We start from the raw sequence: 25,609 nt of genomic DNA on the forward strand, positions 1-25,609 counted from the left end.
ATTCTAAGTTTGAAGACTCATACACAGGCCAGGTTAGGAAGTAATTTAGAACCTTCATAAGTCCTTTCTGGCTTTCCGGCTCATGCATTGTCTTATTCTTATCCTGAACATTAGGAAGGTTCTGATTTATAGTCTTACCAGTCCTGTCCCCACCACTGGGGCCCTGTGGGGATTTTGTTTGCTGTACCCTTTAACCATGTATATAAATAGATTCCTCCAATCAAGGCTACATTCAATAGATTTAACAAGTTTTCCTGTAAAACTCTATACAAAGAAACAATATGATGCTGAGTCAAGACCCCAGGGTTCTTAAATTATGTTTTTTTTTAAAAAAACAAACCCAATCTTTTCTGGGTAACAGGAAAACTTTCAACATAGGCATTTAAGGTGACTAACCCTTCTTGTAATTAATTACTCTTGAAATGAGGACCCTGGGCAATTCCAGCAGTGGATTCTTGCCATCGTGCTCAGTGGCAGTGGTCTCGTGATCCAAAGGAATGGTCTCCTTTTCTTAGATATGGAGTAGCTTGTAGCATTAAATCTTCTCTTTCTATATAACTGTGAGAATTGGGTACAAAGACATTCTGAGTTTTCTCTTTAGCCAAAATCACCATCCATCCAGCGACCCAAGAAACTCAGAAGTAGAACTGTCCTAAATCGGTGTCCCTTTCTCAATCCCCACATCATTTCTACCTCCTAAAGTGCTCTCATGGCCATCCATCCCCTCATCTCCACCCTCACCACTATGGTCTTTGTTCTGGCCAGTTGGCTTATCTCTTACTTAAACTATTGCAGAACTCTCACCAGATTCCCTGCCTTTAGCCTTATTTCTCTCAATCACCTTCCACTCAAGTGCCAGAGAGCTCTTTTTAAATTAACAGGTCAGATCATGTTACTTCTCTGCCCCGTAGTTTGCAGGGCAGACAAAGAGCACTGTGATCCGGCTTCAGTCTCATCTTGCTCCCCAGCCCCATCTCTCTACCCTCAGCCCTGCGCAGTCCAGCAGTTTAAACAGTCACTCAAAGTCCCACAATTGGACATGCTCTTTTCCATGTGTGCCTGCTGCCCTTTCTTCTTTCCCTCTTCTTTTTCTTCCTCTCTTCTATCCTTAAATAAGTAATAAGCTGCTACGTGCTGGCCATAGGGCCTAGAATGGCCAATCTCCTAATCTTAGTATCTAGTTGACATTTATCGAGTGCTCCCTATGGTCTAGGCTGAGCTAGGAGCTCCTTCTCTATTGCTGGAATTATCTCCACAACAACACTATGAGGTAGATATTATTATTATCATCTCTGCTTTATCTGTCGATGAGGACACCGAGACTCAGAGCGGTAACGTGGCCAAAGTCACACGGCTAGTGGGTACATTTCTGGGATATGCTTAGTGATCTTTCAAGTTGTCTAAAATGGTGCCTCCTTGGTCAAGCCATCCCTCAACCTCTTCTCTCCTTAATCCCTTTTACAGAATTTATTAGAGCTTCTTATTGTACCCAAAATTGTACTGTACACATTTTTTTCACACTGTATCCCAGATAGAATTTAAGCTCCTTGGAAGGAGGAACCATGTCTTTTTGATTGTCCAGATTCCTCATATGAGGAATCATGGCCCTGAAATCCATGTGGCTTGAATGTATGGAACACATACTGGTCTTTTTTTTCAATAGATCGTTATTGGAGTATAATTGCTTCACAATACCATGTTAGTTTCTGTGCCCTACAGGCTTTGTAATGGAGCCAGGCAGCTAAGAGGAGCTGCCTAAAACAAGACCAGGACTGGCTTTGCTGTGCAACATGCTGGTCTTGTTTTAGGCAGCTCCTCTCAACTGCTGGGCTCCATTACAAAGCCTTTAGGGCACAGAAACCATCTCTCGTACACAATTTCCACCTCCTGGTGTAGAGCTTGGGGTGTAGTAATACATAGTTGCCTTTTCTTTGAGTACCTAATATGTGCCAGGCTCTATTTTTATAATTTTACCCCTCACAACAACACTACAAGTAGTTTTATTGTTTATCCTTCATTTGTGGATGAGAAATTTAAGAATTAAGAGGTAACTCACCCTAGTTTACTTGGTTAACAAATGGTGGACTTGTCCTGCTCCCAAGCTGTCTGCTCCATGCCCTGCTTAGGGACTGAGGTCCTGCCCAGAGTGTTGATTGAGTGTTGAGTGTTGGTTGATGACAAGAATGTGGAATAACATGTTTTGGAAAAAATTCAGTATTACAGGGGACCTGTTGATTCAAGTGTTACATACTGTTTCCTACTGACCAGAGCCAATGACCAAAGGATAAAAATATGCACTATTCGTTATCTGGAAGTGGGAAGACACATGAGATACATAGATTTCTGAGCCACAGAAGAATTCCAAACTTCCTTTTATACTTTTATGTTTGTTTTGTTTTTACCTACAAAATGTGTTTAACCAAAGTGTGTTACACGTGCCTCAGGCAATGAGATGTCTTTCCATCAGAAGCTGCTACTGACAGGACTGACCCTGGTCTCCATGCCTCCTCCCCAGCCACAGGGTCATCCTTTCCTCAGACACTAATGTGAGTGGGGAGGAGGGGGTAGATGACCAGCAAGCTTGCAACAGCTAGATTTTAAATAATCATAAATTTATCAGTGTTTTCCAATGGATCAAGAAAGAAGGGAGACGAAATGCTCTTTCATTTCTAGCAATAAAATCCTAGTAAGAATTAGGTTAAAATATGTCAAGCAGGTTCATTGCCAAAATTAACATCAATATTTATGGGTGGCCTGTTGATTCAAGTATCACATACTGTTTCCTACTGATTCTGGTATCACCTCTACACTCAAGTCTAATTACGTTTTAAGTGTAATTTTTAGTTATGGTTTATGTGTGTGTAACTTGTATTGTCTTTTACATTATAAAGGGCTAGGAGAATACACCCATTTCTGGAATATCATTCTATACCCTTTATGGGGACCATTATGATCACACTGACTGACTCCATGAATTATAATACAAGCACTTAGGATTTTAATAGTGTTTCATGTGTTTTAATATATTCTAGGCGTCAAGGAAAACATCTTGGAGGAAAAGGAAGCATCTTCCAGTGAATTTTACTCCACGAAGACCATGCTGAAATCGACCTTTCCATTGACTTTTTTTTCCTCTGTGTTTTCTTCCAGAAGATTCTGATGATTGGGCAGCTTGGTAACCTACTTCAGACAATGCATAGTGTAGCAGTAGATATGTTTGAGCACTGAAGAATACAATTAAATTAAACAATGATAACTAGAAGAAAGAGTTGGTTTTAAACCTTTAGCAACAAGAATTTTTAGTTTCTATTTGCTATAAGCGATTTGTTTCTATTCTAAGCAAAAAAAAAAAAAAAAAAAAAAATGGTGGAAGATATTTTGTCACTTACCAGGCCAGCAGTGACAAGTGTAATTGTCAGCACTGTCCTCACATGTAGCATTATTGTGACAGGGTTTTGACCAACATGGAGGCATCAAGGTCTCACAATGTGTCCCTGTGAATCCACTACCCATGCAGTTACAGCTGTACCTGGAGAGTAAAATGAAATTGTCACATCAACTCTTGGTCATATTGAGATCAAATATTGTTATCCTGTCTCTTCACTTGTCTGTCAACCCCAGACCCATGGCATGGTTTTAATACTTATCAAAAACCTTGAGGAATCATCTCTATAAGCCTGAAAGCATTATGCATTTCCATATTAATAGCTTTTTATCTTTAAAATTTTACAGTACAGTTTTCAATCAAAATTATTTGGAAACCATGATTGTATACTTCAATTTCCTCACCCATAAATTGAAGATAATAGTACCTTTGTGACAGAGTTGTTGGCATAATTAAATGTGCATATAAAGAATGGACACGGCATGCCAAAGGGCAGAAAATACTGAATAAAACTACTGAATAGTACCAAATAAAGTTGTTAATACTGTGAAGCAGTAGAGACTGATTTATATCATCAAGGCACTTTTTTATATAGAGAGCCCAGAAAGAGGTCCCTTATGAAAAATGAAACAATAAATTATGAAAAAAACAGGAAAAATTCTCATTATATAAATTGTGACTTATGTTTTCTTATTTTCAGAGTACAAGAATATTTTAGTCTTGCTATTTGTAATCATTCACTGATTAAGTGGGATTATTTGACAGACCTAAAATACAAATCTGTTGGGGAGAGTTGTTCACTTTATCAAGAATAGGCTTTCAATTTAGACGGTCTCCCCTCGAGGATCTAGTATCACAAAAACATGGGCTTACACACTCAGCTTAGATAAAATGAGTGTCTGGGGGGAGGGATACCTAGTACTGTATAAAGAGTAACAGTCCTGTTCACCACGGCTGTGTGTCTATTTACCACCAACACAGATATTAAGATTTCACTAAGGAAACTTAAATATTAGCAAATATAAGTGACTATAATTTTTATACATAATTTTGCTAGCTAGAAATCCTCTATTCACTATTCCATTTACTTAATTAAAAATACCTACTACAAATCTACTATGTGTAAGACATTGGAGACAAGAGCCCTGTGGTCACGGCTGGCTAGTGGACCTCAATTCACGGAATCAGTCTCCATCTGAATCTTCCTTTGTCTGCAAGAACCTTTCATGGGGTATAGTTTCTGACATTCCCACACTCCTCATAGCAAATTTTTTGCTGTGGTAAAATAAAGTCAGGTTGTAATTGCTGACCTTGCAATGATCTCAAAATTTAGGTCATAAGAGAGATGTGGATACAATGGAAAAATTATTCATGGCACACATTCAGGTGAAGAGAGGAAAGCTGGCAGGTTCAGCCTTGCTCTGTTTGCATTTCCATAGGCATTAAAAGCGTTGTGTGCCTTCTGTTCTGATGCTTTCTGGAAACAGTGAAGCATGGCTGGGAGAGCATCCTCCTTTTGTCTGGAGCACTTGTGTGGAAACTGCCTTTCTGGTCTATGTGTTGCCCAGTTACCTGTCTCCAGGCGTGAAGATTCATGCCACTGGAGAATCATTTGGGTGTAACTGAAAGTCACAGGCAAGACGTGGAGAATGGTTATAGTTTACAAAAAAAATGTTCTACCACTTTGCTCTATTTAAAATCACATTATTTTCCTGGGTATATATGAAGCACACGTGCCTTTTATTGCTGCCCTTTTGAGTCTGATTCACTTTAAAATTCAGATTTGGGATAAATTATATCTTCTTTATTAAATAAAGGAAAGTTCAATTCTAGGCCTCCTTTTTCAAAGAATTAACTGTGTGAATTTGTGGCGGGATGGGGGGGTCACCTAACTTCCCTGAACTTTAGACTCCTTATTGTAAAGGGGGAGCTTTAGTGCCCATCTTGCCATCCACTGAGCCACTGAAGGATCTGTCAAGGCAATATTAAATGCTAATGCTGTTAAAACTTGTGTTTAATAACTCGATGCTTGTGGTTTAAATAAGTATTAGAAAGTTCTTTCAAAAATATTTATATGAATTCAACTACCATTACCCAAATCTATTATATGCATCATATTAAGGTGTAATTTATTGTTTTATTTTTGTTTTTGTTTTTACTGAAAAGCCAATGATAGACTCTAATTTGGAACAGAATTACATGGCTACTTCTCATCGTTCTGCTGTCTTCAAAGTATTCACCCAACTCTCCAAACACCTAGAAATTCAAGATATAATTAATTTAATATCAACGCCCTTTCCAACACTGTTTATATAAAATTCCTAAAGGATTTATTTCTCACCACTTGATTTATATGCTTGTTATTTTATAAATACAATCTTATATACATATAGAATAATCTCTAGCTTTGTTTTTCCATCTACAAAAGATACAGAAGGTAGATTCCATTTGTTTCATGGATTTGGAAGGCTGGCGCTTTTCTGTAACAGAACCAGTTCAAGACTATTACAAGAATGACTTGGAAAATGCTCCCTCTTGAGACAGATGGCGTCCAAAGGTTGCATTATTTTAATAAAATGTGAATGTTACAACTTTTTTATATTTAAAGTATAAAAAGCAATCTGCACATTTTAAGCCAGCGATGTGAGATCTCCAAATTCATCAGAATGACTGGTGCAATAGCTTCTGGTCAGTGAGTTCGCTCCAAGCCAATGACCCAAACGTAGGAGAAAATGTACCTGTTGGCTCCATCCACGCACAGCCCTCCATGGAGACATGGCCCACTGGCACACTCATCAGTGCTGAGCTCACAGCCATCACCCAGGAAGCCGGGGGCACAGTCACAGAAATGGGCCTCCACAGCATCCTGACAGGTTGCACCACTGAGGCAGGGCTGGGACCGACATTCATCAACTTCCAATTCACAGTTTACACCTTTTAAAAAAGTTGGCACAGAAAAAAAAGGCAAAGTTTTAGCAAAGCGTTAATATTTTCCCTCTTTGGCAATGCTTTACTTAGCAAGGCTCTTGTGAAACGTGATGTTGCCCCAAATAATTTCCCTCCTTAATTGTAATTGATATTAACTTTCTGGCATGCTTGTGGGACGTTCACAAAGCAGAGCAGCTGTCACTTACAAAGAACTATTGCATACAACAGCTCGTGGCTTTTTGGTCCGAGGACACAAATCATTCTTAGGACAAAGTAATTGTTTACTGTACTTTTGTTAGAAGCCTGAAGGGGACCGGCCAATGTCTTTAGATTATTTTTAATAGGCGTCATATTGAACAGTGGGTAAAAGCTCAGACTCCAAAGCCAAACGGCCTGGGTTGGGATCTTGGCACAGCCTCTTTTAGCTGTGTGACCTTGGGAAAGTTCCTTAACCTTTCCTTACCTCAGTTTCTTCACCTGAAAAATGGGACCAATAGTTGTAATTACCCCATAGGATAATTATTACAATTACAGTGTGTTCTAAAGTGTTTATGATAGTACCTGGTGTATACTAAGTGTTTGCTAGAGAAAAAAAAAGTACTTGTTCTTTCCACAAAATTTATTGTACAAATATGATGTGCAATTCTTTCCTTAAGTGCCCCTTATGCACAGAAATATTTACATTTTCTATAGTGTTGTAAAATGCTGCTTTTAAATAGAAATTCAATTTGTGACTTAAACTCGTTGTAATTAGTGGTATTATTAGAAGCTACTTCATTTTAAGGTAACATCACATTTTAAAAAAATCTGTATTTACCCCCTTGCCCAAATAGTAGGTGAAGATTATTTTCTAAGCAAACCAAGTTTAAGATTTACAAAAATGGTCACACTGAGATAGCAAACTACCCTACTGAATCTGCCAAAACAGTATCTGATACACAGTCATCAAATTTTCACATAGGTTTTAAAAGACACAAAAGGGGGGCTACCTATACTTGCCCATCTTTATTCCTGTGCCTATGACCCAGGGTAATAAATTATGTATTAAAATGATATTGAGGAGTTTTCAAATAACTCAGAGGTTTTTAGTAGTTTGATTGATATTGTGCCCTCTTTCCTGATAGGAAATACAATAGGATATTCTAACACCACCTGCCATTTACAACTGTGACTAGATTCTACAAATGCGGAAGTGAAAAGAGACGCCAGCATATTAAATTTGATTGTTTTCTGAGAGGAAAAAGAACTTAAATTTTATATCACTAAAGATGGAAAGTTGTGGAATAGTATTTGTTGCAGGTAAACGGCCTGCCATTTGAGGCTATTTCTCACCCGGTCTGTGAATGAGATTTTCCGTATCTGTTTCCATTGGTATCAGTAAGGGCAAGAGAAAGAGCACTGAACTGTCCGGTGGAGACCTGTGTCTCATTCTGTCTCTGAAACAGCTTTTCAGCAATGTTTTCGTATCTTTTTTTCTGCCATGTAAAATAATACAATAACAGATACCTCTTTTTTAAATACTTTCCAAGAATATATGAAAGATAAAAATGATACATTAGTTTTTTAAAGTTTTATATAATTATATTTTAAACACATGTAGCAACTGAAACTATAATGTGTTAGCACTCCGTTAAAATGACACTGATCAGTCAGGACTAAGAGAGAACTCTGCCCACCCCGAAAGGATCCATCCCTGTGGGCTCCCGGGGTGCTCTCTGAGCAGACGGCAACTGGCACTTATTACACAGCTACCATGTGCACACGCAGGGTGAGGTGATTTCGCATGTGTTCTTTTATTCCATCCCAACACATTTAAGGTACACTGACTTGCCTGTGTTCCATAGCTAGTAAGTGACAGTGTCTCTGCCATCCCTGTCTCCTCCTAGTCAATCCACCTCTCCATAATACCTTTGGATTATGTCCTTTGGTATTTTAGTCATCTATATTTGTTGAAAACTATTAACATATAAAAGCCAAACCAGTGGTTTAAAACTTGTTAACACTTTCCTAAATTTTATTTCATAATTCAAATAAAATTCATATATTCATCTGTTATACACCCAGATTATTTCCTAATGCTTAAGAAATACATTATAAACCATTATTTTAAATACTGCAGCTCCATTTATAACAATGTCGTTCAAATGCTTTAGCTTTAAAGTGATCCTGATGCATGTATAAGAACGTGTTTCAATAACTTAAATACAATTTCAGTTCAAACAACTATTTACTTTGGATTTATTTGATTTGTTTGTATTACTCTTAATATTACTTAACAATGTGATTCTTACTGCAGCTTTTCACTGCTACTGATATGGAAAAAAAAAGAGATTTGGTCTATGTCTGCATGATGCCAAAATGGCTGGGTGAAAAGTGATAAGTACAGTCAGTCATCCAGATGTTTTTGTTTTTCCAGATGCTTGGCTTCATAGGTAAAACATCTGGAAAACTAACTATGATTTTCAGTTTTCATTTGGATGTTTACTGTTACATGCATGCAGCCATTAAGTATAGACAGTTAATTGACCTTCAAAAACATACCTACACAGTGTGGTCCAGTCTATCTGGAAACATTCTTTTTATGACTAGTGTTACTATGTATGGCGCCATGTCATTATAACTCTAGGTAGCAGTAGAAATTGAATGCAGTTACACTGAGTAGCACTTCTGTGGCTGATTGTCTAATAAATGGAAAATTCATAACTGTAAAATTCTTTCACAAAATTCATCCAGGAACCCAACCAATCTGTTGGAATTGGTTTATAATTCTGTATGAAACAAAAGAAAAACTCCCTGCACACCCTGCTCATAGCTGGGAAGGCACTAAGAGGAGGAGTTGGAGAGAGACAGAGTTTAGGATGGAGCACGCCATCCATAACTACTGCCTAAACCACAAGCCAATCATCAGAGCAAACACGACGGGAGAGACATCACACCTTTCTAAAACATCTCTGCCGTCCTTCCCCCTTGCATTCAGCTCACTGTTATTCATACAATAATGATAATAAGTGTAGCCAGAGGACAAAAGCCTCAGCTCTACATCCCGGAAGTGGTGCAGCCCTGCTCTGCTCATGGCCCACTTCTTCTCTCGAGCGTTTCCTGACTCTGAGCGCATCTCCCCTTGTGCTTCCTCTGCACTCTGTTCAGAGAGAGATTGTAATTTTTGTTTACACTCCTCCTCCCTGAATAAATTTTACCTTAGTCATCTTTATATTTCCACGGTCCGGCACAGTGTCCAGTGCCTTGCAAGGCTGTGATAAATATTTGCTGAGCAAATAGCATTCGTTATTTTGTGCACTCATTCAACAAACATTTGTCAAAAGCCAGAAACTACATTTCTTCATAAAAACTATTTCAAATGGCTCTAGTCCTGAGCAAAGGCCTGAACAGTGTTTAATTGCCTTTACATGACACCACCAAAAGTTGGTCAATTTAATAATTAAGAGCATATAGAAAAACAACCATTTTCCTTTGATAAAATAAAGATACAGCCTGTGAAATTCAGAATTTCTCTTTAGGCTGTTATACATTATTTTCCTTTGAGGTCTGAAAGATAATTGTTATGGGTATATTACATGGTGAGTAAAATTTGAGATATCTAGGTAGGTGCTCACAGAATCAATATTTAAGTGTTATTTAAACTGGTATCATATATTGAGTATGTTTATATAAATATGGACTATTTATTAAAAATTATTCCCAGTAAATTGATGTAAGTTCATCAAGTTTTATGTCTTAATTTTATAATCAGGATTATAGTTTCAGTAAAAAAAACTTTCAATAGTAACGATAATAATATTATTTCTCATGAAATAAGCTTATATTTTGTAATATATAATACTTTTATTTTTCCCAGATTATTTTCATGACCATTAAATTACCCACTTGATTCATCATAGATGCTTCAAAGTGCTTTAGTTGATCAAAAATACATTTAGGCATGATGGAACATCAAGAATAAGTTCTAATCTCCACACTGACTGAAATTCAAAATATGCCTTTAATAAATGCCACTGTAATTGCAGTGTCAGAGTTAGCTACCTCTTAGAATCAGAGGTGAGGACTACTGGAGAAAGCTCAGAGAAGAACATGAAGAATTATCAAAAAAAAAAAAAAAAGCTCTGATAGGAAATTTAAAATGAGTAACCATCATGTGACGCAGAGAAGTAGGGTAAGTTTCAGGTGTGGATGTGAAAGACGCTGCATGACGATATGGTTGATCTAAACTTCTAAGGAAGCCTGCATGGTTGCTAGAAATATTGTGAAGGATAGACCTGTGCTGAATAATCTGGACATCCCGCCAGAGGGCAGAAGAGAGCAGGCCGGGGAAGGTGTGCTCTCATTTCGTTTGCGTGATCCGTGATCCTTCAGTGTTCATTTCTGTCCTAAATTTTAAAGGAAAAAAGGTGCTATTGTGATACTTCTCTTTCACTCTTTCCTCTCAAATAATAGTCCATTTACTTGGATTATTGTATTACTCTCCATTGGGCACCCTAATTCTACCTTAACCTCTCCCTTCAGCGTATCCTCAACATAATAAGCAAAGACATTTTGTTAAAATGCAAGTCAAGGGACTTCCCTGGTGATCCAGTGGTAAAAAGGCCACCTTACAATGCAGGGGACGGGGGTTCGATCCCTGGTCGGGGAACTAGGATTTTGGGGAACTAGGATACCATATGCTATGGGGCAACTAAGCCCACGTGCCACAACTACTGAGCCTGTGTGCCTCAACTAGAGCCCGTGAGCCGCAAACTACAGCCCCAGGCACTCTGGAACCCGTGCACCACAACTACAGAGCCCACACGCCCTTGAGCCTGCGTGCCACAACTAGAGAGAAGCCCGTGCACCACAACGAAAGATCCTGCATGCCTCAACGAAGATCCTACGTGCTGCAACTAAGACCCAACGCAACCAAAAATAAATTAAATAAATAAATAAAATGCGAGTCAAACCATTTCAGTCTTCTGCTCAAAACTCTCCAACAAGTTTGGGATTAACAGATACTCACTATTACATATAAAATAGATAAACAACAAGGACCTATTGTATAGCACAGGGAACTATATTCAATATCTTATAATAACCTATAATGGAAAAGAAACCAATTCACTTTCTTGTACACCTGAACCTAACACAACATTGTAAATCAACTATACTTCAATAAAAATTAAAAAAAACAAAAAACAAAAAACTCTCCAACAACTTCCCATCTCACGTAGAGGAAGAGCCAAAGTCATTACCATGACCTATAAGTCTCAATAATCTGACCCTATTATGTCTCCTCCTTGCCCACTCCACTCCAATCACATAGATCTCATTGCTGCTTCTCTAGCATTCCAAGGACTCTGCCTCAGGGCCTTTGCATTTGCTATTCCTCTTCCAGGGGTGCTATTCCACAAGGCATTTGCCCGACTCCCTTCCTCACCTCCCTAGAACTTTATTCTCCTGTCAACTTCTCAGTGAGGCCTTCCCTGGTCATTCTACCTAAAGTTTAATCCCTAATTCCCTCTTTTTTTGTTTTACATTTTTCCACTGAGTTTATCACCACCTACCCTACTACATATTTTTACCTACCTATTACTTATTTTATACATGTCTATCTCTTCCTTCTTGAATGTAAGGGGACTTTTTCATCACTTTTCTTATTATATTTACAGAAACAAAACAATGCCTGACACATTGCAGGGACTCAATATATACATATGTGCTTGTTCACTAAATTAATGACTGAATGAATTCAACAAATATTTATTTTTACCCATATCATTTATCTGGAACTGTTTCCAGTAATAAATAGTATATATACATATGTATACACTGTATATATAAAATAAATATATAAGTATGTAAAATAAAATATATAAAATAAAATATAAGTATATTAAAATATACATATAACTACTTTGTGTTGACTCTTTTTCCTCATCTCATAAAGTTTGTGAAATAAGAATCAAGGATGCCACATGAGAATCCACGTAATTGTCTACATCTGTGGTTCTCAAAGTGTGGTCCCCAAACTAGCAGCATCAGCACCACCTGGGAACTTGCTATACATGCAGCTCTTGGACCCCACCTCAGAGCTATTGAATCGGAAACCGTACTTTAATAGTGAGTCTGTTGCATGCTAAAGTTTGAGAACCACTGGTAGAGATTATAAATTCATTAAGCTGGAAATGGCAATTGAACTTTTAATGCATTCTCATTTTCATATTAGGGATTTCAAGTTATTTGTTGGTAAAATAAGTTTGGAAATATTCCGGCTTTGATAAATGTCAGCGAGTCTTCTTCCTAGGGATGGTACACCTACTCTTCCCTTACATGCCTATACCTCTCTTCCAGGCCTGGTCCTCATGTCTTACACCTGGTCTTGCAATGCCTTTCTAACTAGTCTCCATGTGCTAACTGGTCTCCGTATACTAAGACATTTTCTTGAATATAAAGTGAATTTCTTCATATATTTTTGTTTCTGAAATAGAGATGGATCTTACAGTCGATAAGTACATTTAATATAGTGTTTTTTCTTATTTCACAAAAGATTATTTTTATACCAAAGATCTGTTTTACAGTTGAGGAACTAAGATATTTTCCTATTTTGTTTTGCTTCACCATGCACCCAACTGGCCTTCCCCCTGCCCTCCTGTAGCTCTATTTTTCTCATGCTGCAGGCATTTTAACGTGAAAAACGTTCATTAGTCAATCGGGCTAATTCTAACGAAGACTTCAATTACAGAATGATCCATTGCAAGCCCTTGAACTAAAATCAGTCACATGCTCAAAGCTAATATTCTTTTCATTAAAAAAAGTTGGCCGCTGTTCGCTTTCAGCTGAAACGGAGTTTTTGCTTACGCAGCGCAGATTCCCGCCAGCACCTGGAGCGCCGCTCGGAGCCCGCTGCTGTAGCTCATGAATCACCCGGGAGGAGGCGCAGAGCAGAGGAGCCCCGCAGGGTGAACTCTCTCTCCAAGTGCTACCACTCTTTCCTCTCCTGCCTCCCTGTCTTCGAAATTTTATTGCGTTTTCTGGCTCTGCTGCTGAGAGGAACGCGGGCTTTTTCCTGTAAGCCGGGTTCTTTATGATCACTCTAAATTTGGACATGGCCCGCGACAGCTCGGGCCTGTGATATAGTTTCCGGGATGCGTCAGGAGGGCCGGGGCGACCCGGAGCGTCTGCGAACCGGTGCTGAGGGCCGAGGGCTTCCTTCTGTCCTTTTCAGCTCCAGCTTTTTCCCTGATTCTATAGACCTTCTTTGGGTTTCTCATTAATTGGCCTGGGCTGCCATGAACACTGGCAACCACAGGACAGCACCAAAAAAACAAGCTTCCTTGAGGGTCTGAAGGTTGGGACTGTGCAAGAAAATTTTCCAATTAGGTTCACATAAACTTAATTTCTGGCTCCCAGCCTGGCTAGAACCATCAGCTAAATGTGGTTCTCGGGAGGCAGAAACGAGCACCTCTGGCTCAGAGCTCTGTGGGGAGTTGCTTCTGTGCGGTCAGGCCTGAGAACCACGGAGGAGATCCCAGACGCGGGCTACCTCACTGTGGGAGGAGACTGGTGATCAAGCCTAAACCACACCTATCTGAACAAGCCTACCCAGCTAATAATAGACCTGGTTCTTACTGCCTTCTGAGTCATTCACTGAAATGCTGTTTGCAGGTAAGTTGTAAATATGTCCCTTGAAAAGCTGAAATAATAAAATGTAGCTGATTTCTTGGAAAACAAAAGGAGAACATATTTAAATAGGGAACAACACTTTTGTATCAGGGTTTGGGCAAGGGAAGTGTCCTCATTGTGGACTTTGCATGTTTTAGTGAGGAAAAGGCATTGATTCTTATTAGGCCCAGCAGGGATATGATGCAGCCACAGGATACATTAATTTATTGCACAGTGAAATGCCTTATGATGGAGTCTTACTACATTTCACATTTGGGACACACCTTTGACATCTTTTATGCCTAAATTTAAACCACTTAAAACATTCATTACAATCCAATTAAATTAAAATGTAAACGTAAAAACACGTAGACTGTAAAACATAATTTTTCAAGCTGTGTTTCTGCAATTATAAGACTGTTTCAGAAAACCGTAGTTAAAATGGCTGAAACATTTGATCTCACATCTATTCCCTTTAGTCACCATTCAGGATATTGTATTAGGAGCAGGAAACCGAAGATATTATCTTAATAAACTATAGTGGTTTTTAAATGTGACCTTTATAAACAGAAGCAATCCCAAACCAGCCCTACAAAAATTTACTTCTCATTTTTATTCAAAAATTAATAAAATTGATTTTGGTGGTGAGCACACTGCAGTGTATACAAAAGTAGAAATATAATGCTGTTTGTATGAAACATATAATGTTACAAATCAACGGCACCTCAATAAAAAAAATACTTTAAAAACTTAATAATTGAAATCAATTGCTATAACTCAATTAAAAGAATGGATATGATAGTATGGCATATGAACAAAGGGTTTTTTCATGTAGAAGTACTGTTTTATAAGCTCCTTTAGTATGCCCCATAACTTTTAGCATAGTATTGGTAATTCAAAGGCACTCAACAAAATAATTCTCCACTTGACACAAGCATTCTACCACCATAAAGTATGCATAAAGTAAAAGAGAAAGTAAAATCTAGTTTAATATCTATTTATTATACATCAGTTTCATTACTAGGAAGGGTGCCCAGAAAGATAAGGAAGAATTAATTAGAACAATTCACTAACAGTTTATTAAGCCACCATTATTCACTGTGCTGAGTACTACTCTTTTTAATTCACTAACTTAATATAATAAATACCCCCAAAGTATTGATGAATTAAAGAACAAATATAAGAAATGACTTCTTTCAAAACTAACACTTTAGTGGGAGGAGACAAAAACACAGATTATCTGAAGAAGAGGACAGAATACAGGAAGTTCTTTAATAGAGGTGCAAACTACTATGGAAGTAATAAATAATCATAATTACTACATAGCTACTAGTAAGTCAGAAATACTTCTTGAGCTGGGTGGTGAACTGAGGATTGAAAGTAAAGAAGAACTTCACAGAGTAGATATTGTGAATCGAGGAAGGGCCTTCTAGAAGGATGGAAGCCACTAGAATAAAGAGTGAAGATGCCTTGAGGAAATAGAATACTTTGGTGGAATGGTGGGTGGAGATATGACCAATAAGTAAGGGATAAATTATGGAGGGTTTTTAGTGAGACATTAAAATTGGTCTCTATGTAGTGGGGAGCTCTCAAGGCCCTTCAGAAGGGAACAGCACAGCCAGGTCTATTTTAGAAGGATTATTTTGGAGGCATTGTTCAGAACCAGTTGGGGAAGATAAGAGTACATTCTGGAGAATGAACTGTGCTTCACACAAGAGATCTGACGGCATGAGGCAAGGCACTGGTAACAGAGTGGATGAGCTCAATTTGGGAGACCTCCTGGATGTCAAAACAACAGAATTTGAAGATTAGCTGAAGGTGAAGGTCAAGGGAGAGGGAGCAAATTTTATATCAGAGCCACTAGGGATATGTCTACTTTGTAAAATAGACATTTCTAGAATCTGTAATATTAGCAAAATGATCCTGGAGGGTTCTGGTACAAATTTTGAAGGGGAATATTTTTTAAATAATTATATTGCTTAGCATACTTGGAAAAAGAATGACAAGACCAAGAAGTAAGTGTCAAAGGGTTGGGAAAAGGCAAGTTGAAAGCCAAATACCCCAGGAGGCTACAAAAGTGGCACGAACTAAGGGAAAAAGAGGCATAACAGGAGAATGATGTCACAGAGCTAGTAGTTAGGAAGCCCGGGAAAGTGGTGAGCGGAAGTTAGAACGAACGTGAGAAAGCAAAGACCCCTTATAGTAGATGGAAAATCCACAGAGTAAAACGGTGTAAGGAAGACGGTTGGCATGAAAAACTGACCTAAATGGGCAGCTGACTCAGGAGAATGGCGAGAGGGGGGAGGAATGGAGACAGCGTGAGGATAATGAACAGCACGTAGCTTGTAATGAATGAGCTGCTTGTTACTCTATTATTAAATCAACATCAGCAGAAACTTTGTGAATAGGTATGAGGGACTATTACTTGCTATTTCCAAGAGACTCAACAAGAAGTGACTTCTTTATGAGTAAACTCATGACTTATCTCATCCACCATGCTCCGTCAGCCTTGCTATCCTTGGTGTGTTTATCACACTTCGACACTAGAAACCCATCTACCCATATCCATCCTGTGGCCTGCCCCCACCAGGCTGTGGTGGCAGGAGAGGGCTCATGTTTAGGTTAGCTAGGACGAAGGGCATCTGCTCTGCTGGGGAGCCTGTACTGCCCTGACCCGGAAGGCTAGGTCCTGCAGAGCCCACTAATTCTAGGCTGAATCTATGTTTTAAACAATGTAGGACTCCATTTAAAACAACAGACAGTGACAGTACACAAATGCTTAAGCTCAGTGGATTTTCAGTAGTTTAGGAAGCTTTCTATCTGTTGATGAGTTCCTGTCAAGGCCATTTTCATAAGCAGTTGGATGGGACATAATAGGTCACTTCTGCTTCTGTCACATTAAAGAGAATGCTAATTACATCATCTGGGATTCGAGTGGAATCACACTTACCGGAGTAATCGTGGGGACAGACGCAAGTGTACCGTCCTATCTCGTTGAGGCACGTGGCCTCGTTCTTGCAGGGCTCTGACACACACTCGTCCACTTCCAAGTCGCAGTGCCTGCCTTGATAGCCTGGGACACAGAAGCAGGAGTAGCCATTGATTCCGTCCCGGCACACAGCACCGTTGTGGCAGGGGCTGGACGCACACTCATCGTGGTCCAGCTCACAGAATCTTCCGGCATATCCAACAGGGCAGATGCACACAGGGCGCACAGGGTCCTGATGGCAAAAGCCTCCGTGTTGGCAGGAGTTGGTGCCGCAGGGAGCAATGGCCGTGTCACAGGTGGTCCCACTGTACCCAGGAGGACATCTGCACAGAACCCTCCTCTCTCCTGGGGCGCTCACACAAGTGGCATTTCCTGGACAGGGACTGGAGAAGCAAGGGTCTTTCTCATGGTCACAGTCTTTGTCCAAATTAATGGCCGTGCCTGAACAATGGCAACTGCCGTCTTTTGAAAAATCCTTGCATGCAGAATCGTTGTGGCAAGAAGTTGAGAGGCACTTGGTGTCATTTTTATTGCAAAAGGAATCTACAAGGAAATAAAAAATATCAGGATGAAGCTTACAAATAAATGGTGGACAATAAATGAAAGAAGTTCCTTCTTTCTGCTCTTCATGCATCTCAAAGAAACTCAATGAAATACAAAATTGACTGCATTCTGGTGATGAATTTGTCAAATGATGTCTAATAATGACTTTTGTCATTAATGATGATCTGTCATTTTTTTTCATATAGCTGCTAATAAGAAACAAAAATGGCTGGTTTCAGATTCTTTGCTTCTCCTGCATTTTCCTTTCTCAGGTATAAGTGCTGTTGAGCAATGGGGTGAATTGTTAAACTGTCCCATAAATCCCAAATTTTGAAATTCACATTCTCTCATGGAGAATTTTGGGGGTATACTGGGAGATGAGATACAAAATTGTCTCTGAATATACTAACTGAAACTAATATTTGAATGAATACTATACTTTGGCTTATGACTGTTTATCACAATCACCATTTATGCTCTAAAAAGAAAAGCATAGAAAAGTGAAAATATAAAAATGAAAGAAAATACCAACTATTTGTGGAAGGTCTACTCTCTGTACCAAGCATGTCAGGTGTTTCACAGATATTATTTATAATCCTCACAGCAACACAATATTGTGTACATCTTAGAGATGACAGATTAAGTCCCACCGCAAGGAAGCAGATGTTGTAAAGTTTATGGACTTTCAATTTTCTGAAAGCTTCTCTGTTCTAGGGATACATTTTTAAAATTCTAATTGGAATGATAACCTGCAAGAAAGCAAAAATTCTATGATTCTTTTCCAAATTCATTGGATATCTGCATGTGTACAAAGTTTCCCTGAATCTACACACATTATGATCACAGCACTGTTATTTTCTTAATCGTGTATATTGAGAATTTTTATGATTTGGCAACTCAATTGCATCAGCTCACAAAACACTGTCTTTTGCATGTGGATTTATCTAATACATCATTCTCTTATTTTTACTTCCTGTCTCACAATATTACTCACTAATATAATAGCGGGTAAGAGTACAGGCTTATAATTTTAAAAATTACAAAATGAATAGTTTGCTCTTATGAGACATAAATCAACTACTGTCAGAAGAAAATAGCATGTAAACATTGGTAAATATGTAAAATGATAAATCTCTTCCCTCTCTTCCTGCAGAAAGAGAAGTTGTGTTTTTTTTAACATCTTTATTGGAGTATAATTGCTTTACAATTTTGTGTTAGATTCTGCTGTATAACAAAGTGAATCAGCTATACGTACACATATATCCCCATATCCCCTCCCTCTTGCGTCTCCCTCCCACCCTCCCTATCCCTCCCACCCTCCCTATCCCACCCCTCTAGGTGCTCACAAAGCACCGAGCTGATCTCCCTGTGCTATGCGGCTGCTTCCCACTAGCTATCTGGTTTACATTTGGTAGTGTATATATGTCCATGCCACTCTCTCACTTCGTCCCAGCTTACCCTTCCCCCTCCTCGTGTCCTCAAGTCCATTCTCTATGTCTGCATCTTTATACCTGTCCTGCCCCTAGGTTCTTCAGAATGATTTTTTTTTTCTTAGATTCCATATATATGTGTTAGCATATGGTATTTGTTTTTCTCTTTCTGACTTACTTCACTCTGTATGACAGTCTCTAGGTCCATCCACCTCACTACAAATAACTCAATTTCGTTTCTTTTTATGGCTGAGTAGTATTCCATTGTATATATGTGCCACATCTTCTTTATCCATTCACCTGTCAATGGACACTTAGGTTGCTTCCATGTCCTGGCTATTGTAAATAGAGCTGCAATGAACATTGTGGTACATGACTCTTTCTGAATTATGGTTTTCTCAGGGTATATGCCCAGTAGTGGGATTGCTGGGTCGTATGGTAGTTCTATTTTTAGTTTTTTTGTTTGCTTGTTTGTTTTTTGTTGTTTTTTATTTTATTTTCTGGTGATGACGTGATATAATCCATGCAAAATGTTTGACTTTATACCTATCTCATAGCAAGGATTTTACAATTGTTAGTTTTTATAATTGGTAATATTATTAATGTTAATTCTTCGTTAATCATTCTCTAATCTTGCATTCATGAAACAACACTCTCCAAAGGAAGAGAGCCAGTTGCTCGATCCCCTGCATGCAGTGCACGGGGCTGGTGCTATCTGTACTGTAAGCCACCATGACTTTGCCCACGGGTAGGAGCATTGCTGTCTTTCTTTTTTTATTTTTTAACATCTTTATTGGAGTATAATTGCTTTACAATGGTGTGTTAGTTTCTGCGTTATAACAAAGTGAATCAGCTATACATATATCCCCATATCTCCTCCCTCTTCAGTCTCCCTCCCATCCTCCCTATCCCACCCCTCTAGGTGGACACAAAGCACCGACCGAGCTGATCTCCCTGTGCTATGTGGCTGCTTCCCACTAGCTATCTATTTTACATTTGGTAGTGTATATATGTCCATGCCACTCTCTCACTTCGTCCCAGCTTACCCTTCCCCCTCCCCATCTCCTCAAGTCCGTTCTCTACGTCTGTGTCTTTATTCCTGTCCTGCCCCTAGGTTCTTCAGAACCATTTTTTTTTAGATTCCATATATATGCGTTAGCATATGGTATTTGTTTTTCTCTTTCTGACTTACTTCACTCTGTATGACAGACTCTAACTCCATCCACCTCATTACAAACACCTCCATTTCATTTCTTTTTATGGCTGAGTAATATTCCATTGTATATATGTGCCACATCTTCTTTATCCATTCACCTGTCAATGGACACTTAGGTTGCTTCCATGTCCTGGCTATTGTAAATAGTGCTGCAATGAACATTGTAGTACATGACTCTTTTTGAATTATGGTTTTCTCAGGGTATATGCCCGGTAGTGAGATTGCTGGGTCGTATGGTAGTTCTATTTTTAGTTTTTTAAGGAACCTCCATACTGTTCTCCATAGTGGCTGTATCAATGTACATTCCCACCAACAGTGCAAGAGGGTTCCCTTTTCTCCACACCCTCTCCAGCATTTATTGTTTGTAGATTTTTTGAAGATGGCCATTCTGACCGGTGTGAGATGATACCTCATTGTAGTTTTGATTTGCATTTCTCTAGTGACTAATGATGTTGAGCATCCTTTCATGTGTTTGTTGGCAATCTGTATATCTTCTTTGGAGAAATGTCTATTTAGGTCTTCTGCCCATTTTTGGATTGGGTTGTTTGTTATTTTGATATTGAGCTGCATGAGCTGCTTGTAAATTTTGGAGATTAATCGTTTGTCAGTTGCTTCATTTGCAAATATTTTCTCCCATTCTGAGGGTTGTCTTTTCATCTTATTTATGTTTTCCTTTGCTGTGCAAAAGCTTTTAAGTTTCACTAGGTCCCATTTGTTTATTTCCATTTCTCTAGGAGGTGGGTCAAAAAGGATCTTGCTGTGATTTATGTCATAGAGTGTTCTGCCTATGTTTTCCTCTAAGAGTTTTATAGTGTCTGGCCTTACATTTAGGTCTTTAATCCACTTTGAGTTTAGAGAAGTTGTTCTTTTTAATGTGGTCTGGCCACCAACTGGGTGATGAGAAGATGGAGAAGATAATGATTGACTGGTTCATCACACAAGAGTGAGAAGATTTTCACAATTATCTTCCGTGGAGTCTTTCTGGCAGCCGACAGTTTTCCTCTAGTGCCTGAGCACAGAAGGTTAACATATGCTTATATGTTATCAGGAGGGTTGACCTGAGAGCAAACCTTTTCTAGTCCCTATGGAAAAACTCAACTAATCATCCTTACATCCTTTTACTATAGTTTTTTTTTTTTTTTTTCAGGTACTGGTTTTCTAATCACATCCTCAAATGTATGACTGGCTTCTAGTTGTTCGTGTCTTAGCTACAATGTCACTTCCTGAGAAAAGCTTTCTCTGAACTCCTTTTCTAAACCTTTACTGTTTTGCTTTCTAATGCATATGAAATGTTCTTATTTCTTTGTGTATATATGTTTGTTTTCTGTTTTCCTCATTACAATCTCAGCTCCATGGAGGAAAGGGGAAGACCCTGTTTCTGGTATTTCCTGGGTCTATAACATTACCTGTCACATTGTAGGTGCTCAGTACATACTTATTGGAAGAAAGGGGAGAAATGTCACCACAGAAACATGGAAGGAAGAGTGCTGTGCGATCACAGGGCCCAGGGCAAATGTACCAGGGAAAACCTCACTGAAGAAAAGGTACTTGAGATGTCTTTTTAAATGAATGCAAGTGAAGGAAGGGTATTATTTTCAGAAGAAAGAAAAAAAACATGAGAGGTACTGGCATTCTCTGCCAATAGTATGAAAAGTATGAGGGTGTAGGGCAGAGAATAGGGAGGAAAAATGAAGAGATATTTAATAGTTCAAACATTTGGGAGTACTTAAAGTTCTTGTGTCCAAACTGAAAAAAGACAATCAAATATTACAAGTCTGCTCTCTTAACTCCCATCGTCAAGGGCCTATTATGAAATTATGGTTTTGATTTTGTTCTGTTTTGTTTCATTTTGTTAGTGGTAATGGTGATGGTTTTTTCCTTCCTTCAAAAATCAGGTGTCTTCATTTAAGCCATGAATTGAAGCGTTTGTGTGGAAAAACACACAGCAAAGAAATTAGCATTTATATCCAAGGCCCTTACAGTGCAATTTTAAAAATAAATTTCTAACAACATTTGTGTAAAACATTTTACAGATGTAAAACTAAGTTTTATAAGGAATAAGTCATTTGCACAGTGTCATAGAGAGGTGGGATTTGAACCTCTGGTTTGTCTGATTCCAAAGTCCATTTCTTTTTACTGAATTATTTTAGAAGTTAGGATAATTTGGATAGAGTTTCCTACTTAACCATGGTGATATTCACATAACTGTTACTTCTGCTGCCTTCCAAACCCCAATGAAGACCTAAAGGAATGGCAAATAAGCACAATGAAAAATGCTCAACATCATTGGGGAAACAGAAATTTAAAACAGTATGACTACACACCCATTTGAACGGCTAAATGACAAAGATTGACAATACCAAGTGTTGGGAATGTGGAGAAAATGGAACTCTCCTTCATGCCCTCTTTATTATAACAGATCTTTCTTGTCTATGTATTAATAATTGTATTAGTCTTTCAAATAATGGACTTTGTAGAGTTTGTTTATACTATCTTTTCTGCCCTATACATTTCCGCTTTTGCCTTATTTTCTTAATTTTTCTTTCTTTGAATTTAATTTGCTGTTTACTTTTTCAGATCTTTTCTAATTTATTAAGTTAAGACTAAAATTTTTTTCTCTAAAAACACAGCTTTACTGTGTTTCTTACAATTTCTTTTCATTATATTCAAAATGTTTTCTAACTTCCATTGTGAGTTCTTCTTTGCCTCATGGAAAATCTACAAGAATCAATTAGATCAAGTTTGTTAATTGTGTTATTTAGAGCTTCTATAGCAGTACTCATTTTTTTCTACTTTTTCTCTCTGTTGAGATTGATGCATTAAAATCTCCCATAGTGATTATAAATTTTCTATTTCTCTTTTTAGTTCTGACAATTTTCACTTTTATATTCTGAAGCAATGTTCTTATGTTCATAGAAATTCCGAATGGTTACATCATCCTGCTGGTTTGACCCCAGTATATTCATAAAATATCCTTTTTTGTCCTTAATAATGCATCATACCTTCAAAGACTACTCCTATCAATATTAATATTGCTATATCAGTTACATACATTGCCAGGGGAAATTCAAAATGGTGTAGCCACTTTGGAAAACAGTTTTGAAGTGTCTTATAAATTTAAACATACATTTACCATGTAACCCAGCAATCCCACACCTAGGTATTTCCCCCAAGAGAAATGAAAACATAATGCCCATACAAAAAATTGCTTGCAAAATTCTTAACAACCTTATTCATAATGTCCAACACTGGAAAAAACCCAAATGTTCATCAACTGGTAAATAAATTCTAATATATCATATGTTGGACTACTACTGAGGAATATAAAGAAACAAATTACGGATCCACAGAATAACATGAAGGAATCTCTGAAGTATTATGCTAAGTGAAAAAGCCAGACCTGCTATATGATTCCATTTTTATGACATTCCAGAGAAGGCACAGTTATAACACTGGAAGCAGTTCAGTGGTCACCAGGGAATGGAAGTGGTTGAAGGGACTTAATGCAAAGGGGCATAAAGGAATTTTCATGGAAACATTCTGTATGGTGATTGTGCTGGTAGTTACTGATCATATGCATTTGCCACTTAAAAGTGGTGAATTTTATTGTATGTAAATTATACCTCAATAAATCAGACCCCCCCCCCCAAATCCTAAAATAATACAGAAAGGAATAAGTCATCATAAACTTGCAAGAGCCAGGATAGAGGTTGAGGAGGTAGACAGCCATAAATACACATACACATACACACTGGAAGTGGGCGAGTAGTACTAGTCTTAGGAAGCCAGAAAGAGCAGACACTATGCCAGCAGTGGGAGAATCCCAGAACCAGGCCAGTTTATGCCACAGAACCCCAGACAGGTTCAGGAATTAGGCGTTCCACGTACTTCTGAAATGATCGTGCAAGTGGGGCTGAAAAAGGGAAGGTTGTTTGGAAAACTCATTGAAAGCAGTCAGATGCTCATATTCCATCTCTCACACTAGGAAACTGCAAGTCCGTTTCTCCCATGAAGGCAGATTCAGAGACACTGGTGACGCAGGAGTGGCTGGGTCCGGTCTGAAGAGGGAATTAAGTGGATGTCTATACAGAATTGTGAGGCACTCCCCAACCTCATTTCCAATTCATTTCTAAAAATGCCAGAAACCAGGTTTATACTCCAAGCAGGAAACGGAGTTATTTCTCGTGGCCAGCCTGAGTGAAAATACTTTCAGATACTGATATGGGATGTCATCCATTGAAATGACCCAGCCTGATCACTCTAGAATAAATCCTAATAAGCTGGCAGACCCTAGAACATAAAGAAAGAGATTTCAAATAGCTCTTTAATAAGAGCTATATATGAAATGTACGTAAGCATATAGGGCATAGTTATCCTTTAATTATACTTTAGATTATACTCTAAAAAATAATGATAAATGAACATTTTTGTATTCACTAATCAACTTAATAAATAATAGTACTTCCTTATTATATATGAACAGATTGTATGAGATTTCCAGACATTTGAGGAAAACCTCTAACTAAGATCAAACACAAAGACCAAAACACACATTTTTTTAAAGAAAAAGTAACTTGGAAGAGGCAAAGACAGTGTAGGGGGAGGACCAAAACTTATGTAAATTTGAGAATTATTATTTTTAAAGAGTCAAGAAAAGATATAGCAGCAATGAAACGAGTAGAAGGGTTATAAAGATAAACTTCTAGAAAACAAGAGATCTTTGAGATTAAAAATACAAGTAGCAGAAATTTAAAAATTCAGTTGAGTGATTGAAAGTTAATGCTGAGAAAAATCTCCCCCACCTCACCCCCACAAAAGAATTACCAAGAGATTGGAAATAGGAGGTAGAAAAAACAGGGAACTAGAAGATCAGTCAAGGAGGAATTTCGAAATGAGACACCAAAGAAAACGGGGAGGAGGTGAGGGGGACAAGGAGAGGAGGGGGAAGAAACTTAAAGTTATGACAGAATATAAAGAATGTTCCTATCATTAAAAACAAGTAAGTTTACAGATTTAAAGTTTCTATGATGTGCCCTAGAAAATGAATAAAAAATAAATCCACAGCAAGGCACATAATTTCCCTGAGGTGGGACAGGAAACAGTTCATTCACAAAGTATCAGAAATCGGAATAGCATTTGAATGATCAACAGAAACACTGGAAACTAGAGGACACTAGAACAACGCCTTAAAAATCTTGAAAGGAAATAACTTCTAAATTAGAATTCTACGCCCAGCTAAACTATCAATCACATTCGAAGGGAGAAGAGAAACATTTCCAGGGATTCAAATTTTCACTTTTCAGGGAGCTTCTTGAAGATATATGGGCCATGGAAATGAGGGTGTAAGCCAAGAAAGAGAATGGAATCTAGGGTACAAGGGATCTAACAAAGGAAAGGAGCAAAAAATGTTACTGAAAATCGCTCCCAGATGGCAGGTGTGCTGCTGGCTTAGAGATTAACCAGCACTG

The 25,609-nt window shown here is 38.2% G+C and overlaps 1 protein-coding gene across 1 annotated transcript in view; it reads right to left on the bottom strand.

The window, feature by feature from the left end:
- The window catches only part of CRB1 (crumbs cell polarity complex component 1), a 282,452-nt gene that overhangs the window by 125,961 nt on the left and 130,882 nt on the right, over nt 1-25,609 (bottom strand). Inside the window, exons 3-5 of the mRNA XM_061185280.1 lie at nt 16,914-17,495; nt 6,124-6,319; nt 3,390-3,529 (exon numbers count right to left, since the gene is read on the bottom strand). Coding sequence (XP_061041263.1) covers nt 3,390-3,529; nt 6,124-6,319; nt 16,914-17,495 — 918 coding nt within the window. The remainder of the gene's footprint in view (nt 1-3,389; nt 3,530-6,123; nt 6,320-16,913; nt 17,496-25,609) is intronic.

This window comes from Eubalaena glacialis, chromosome 3, assembly GCF_028564815.1.
Source record: "Eubalaena glacialis isolate mEubGla1 chromosome 3, mEubGla1.1.hap2.+ XY, whole genome shotgun sequence".
Classification (NCBI taxonomy): domain Eukaryota; kingdom Metazoa; phylum Chordata; class Mammalia; order Artiodactyla; family Balaenidae; genus Eubalaena; species Eubalaena glacialis.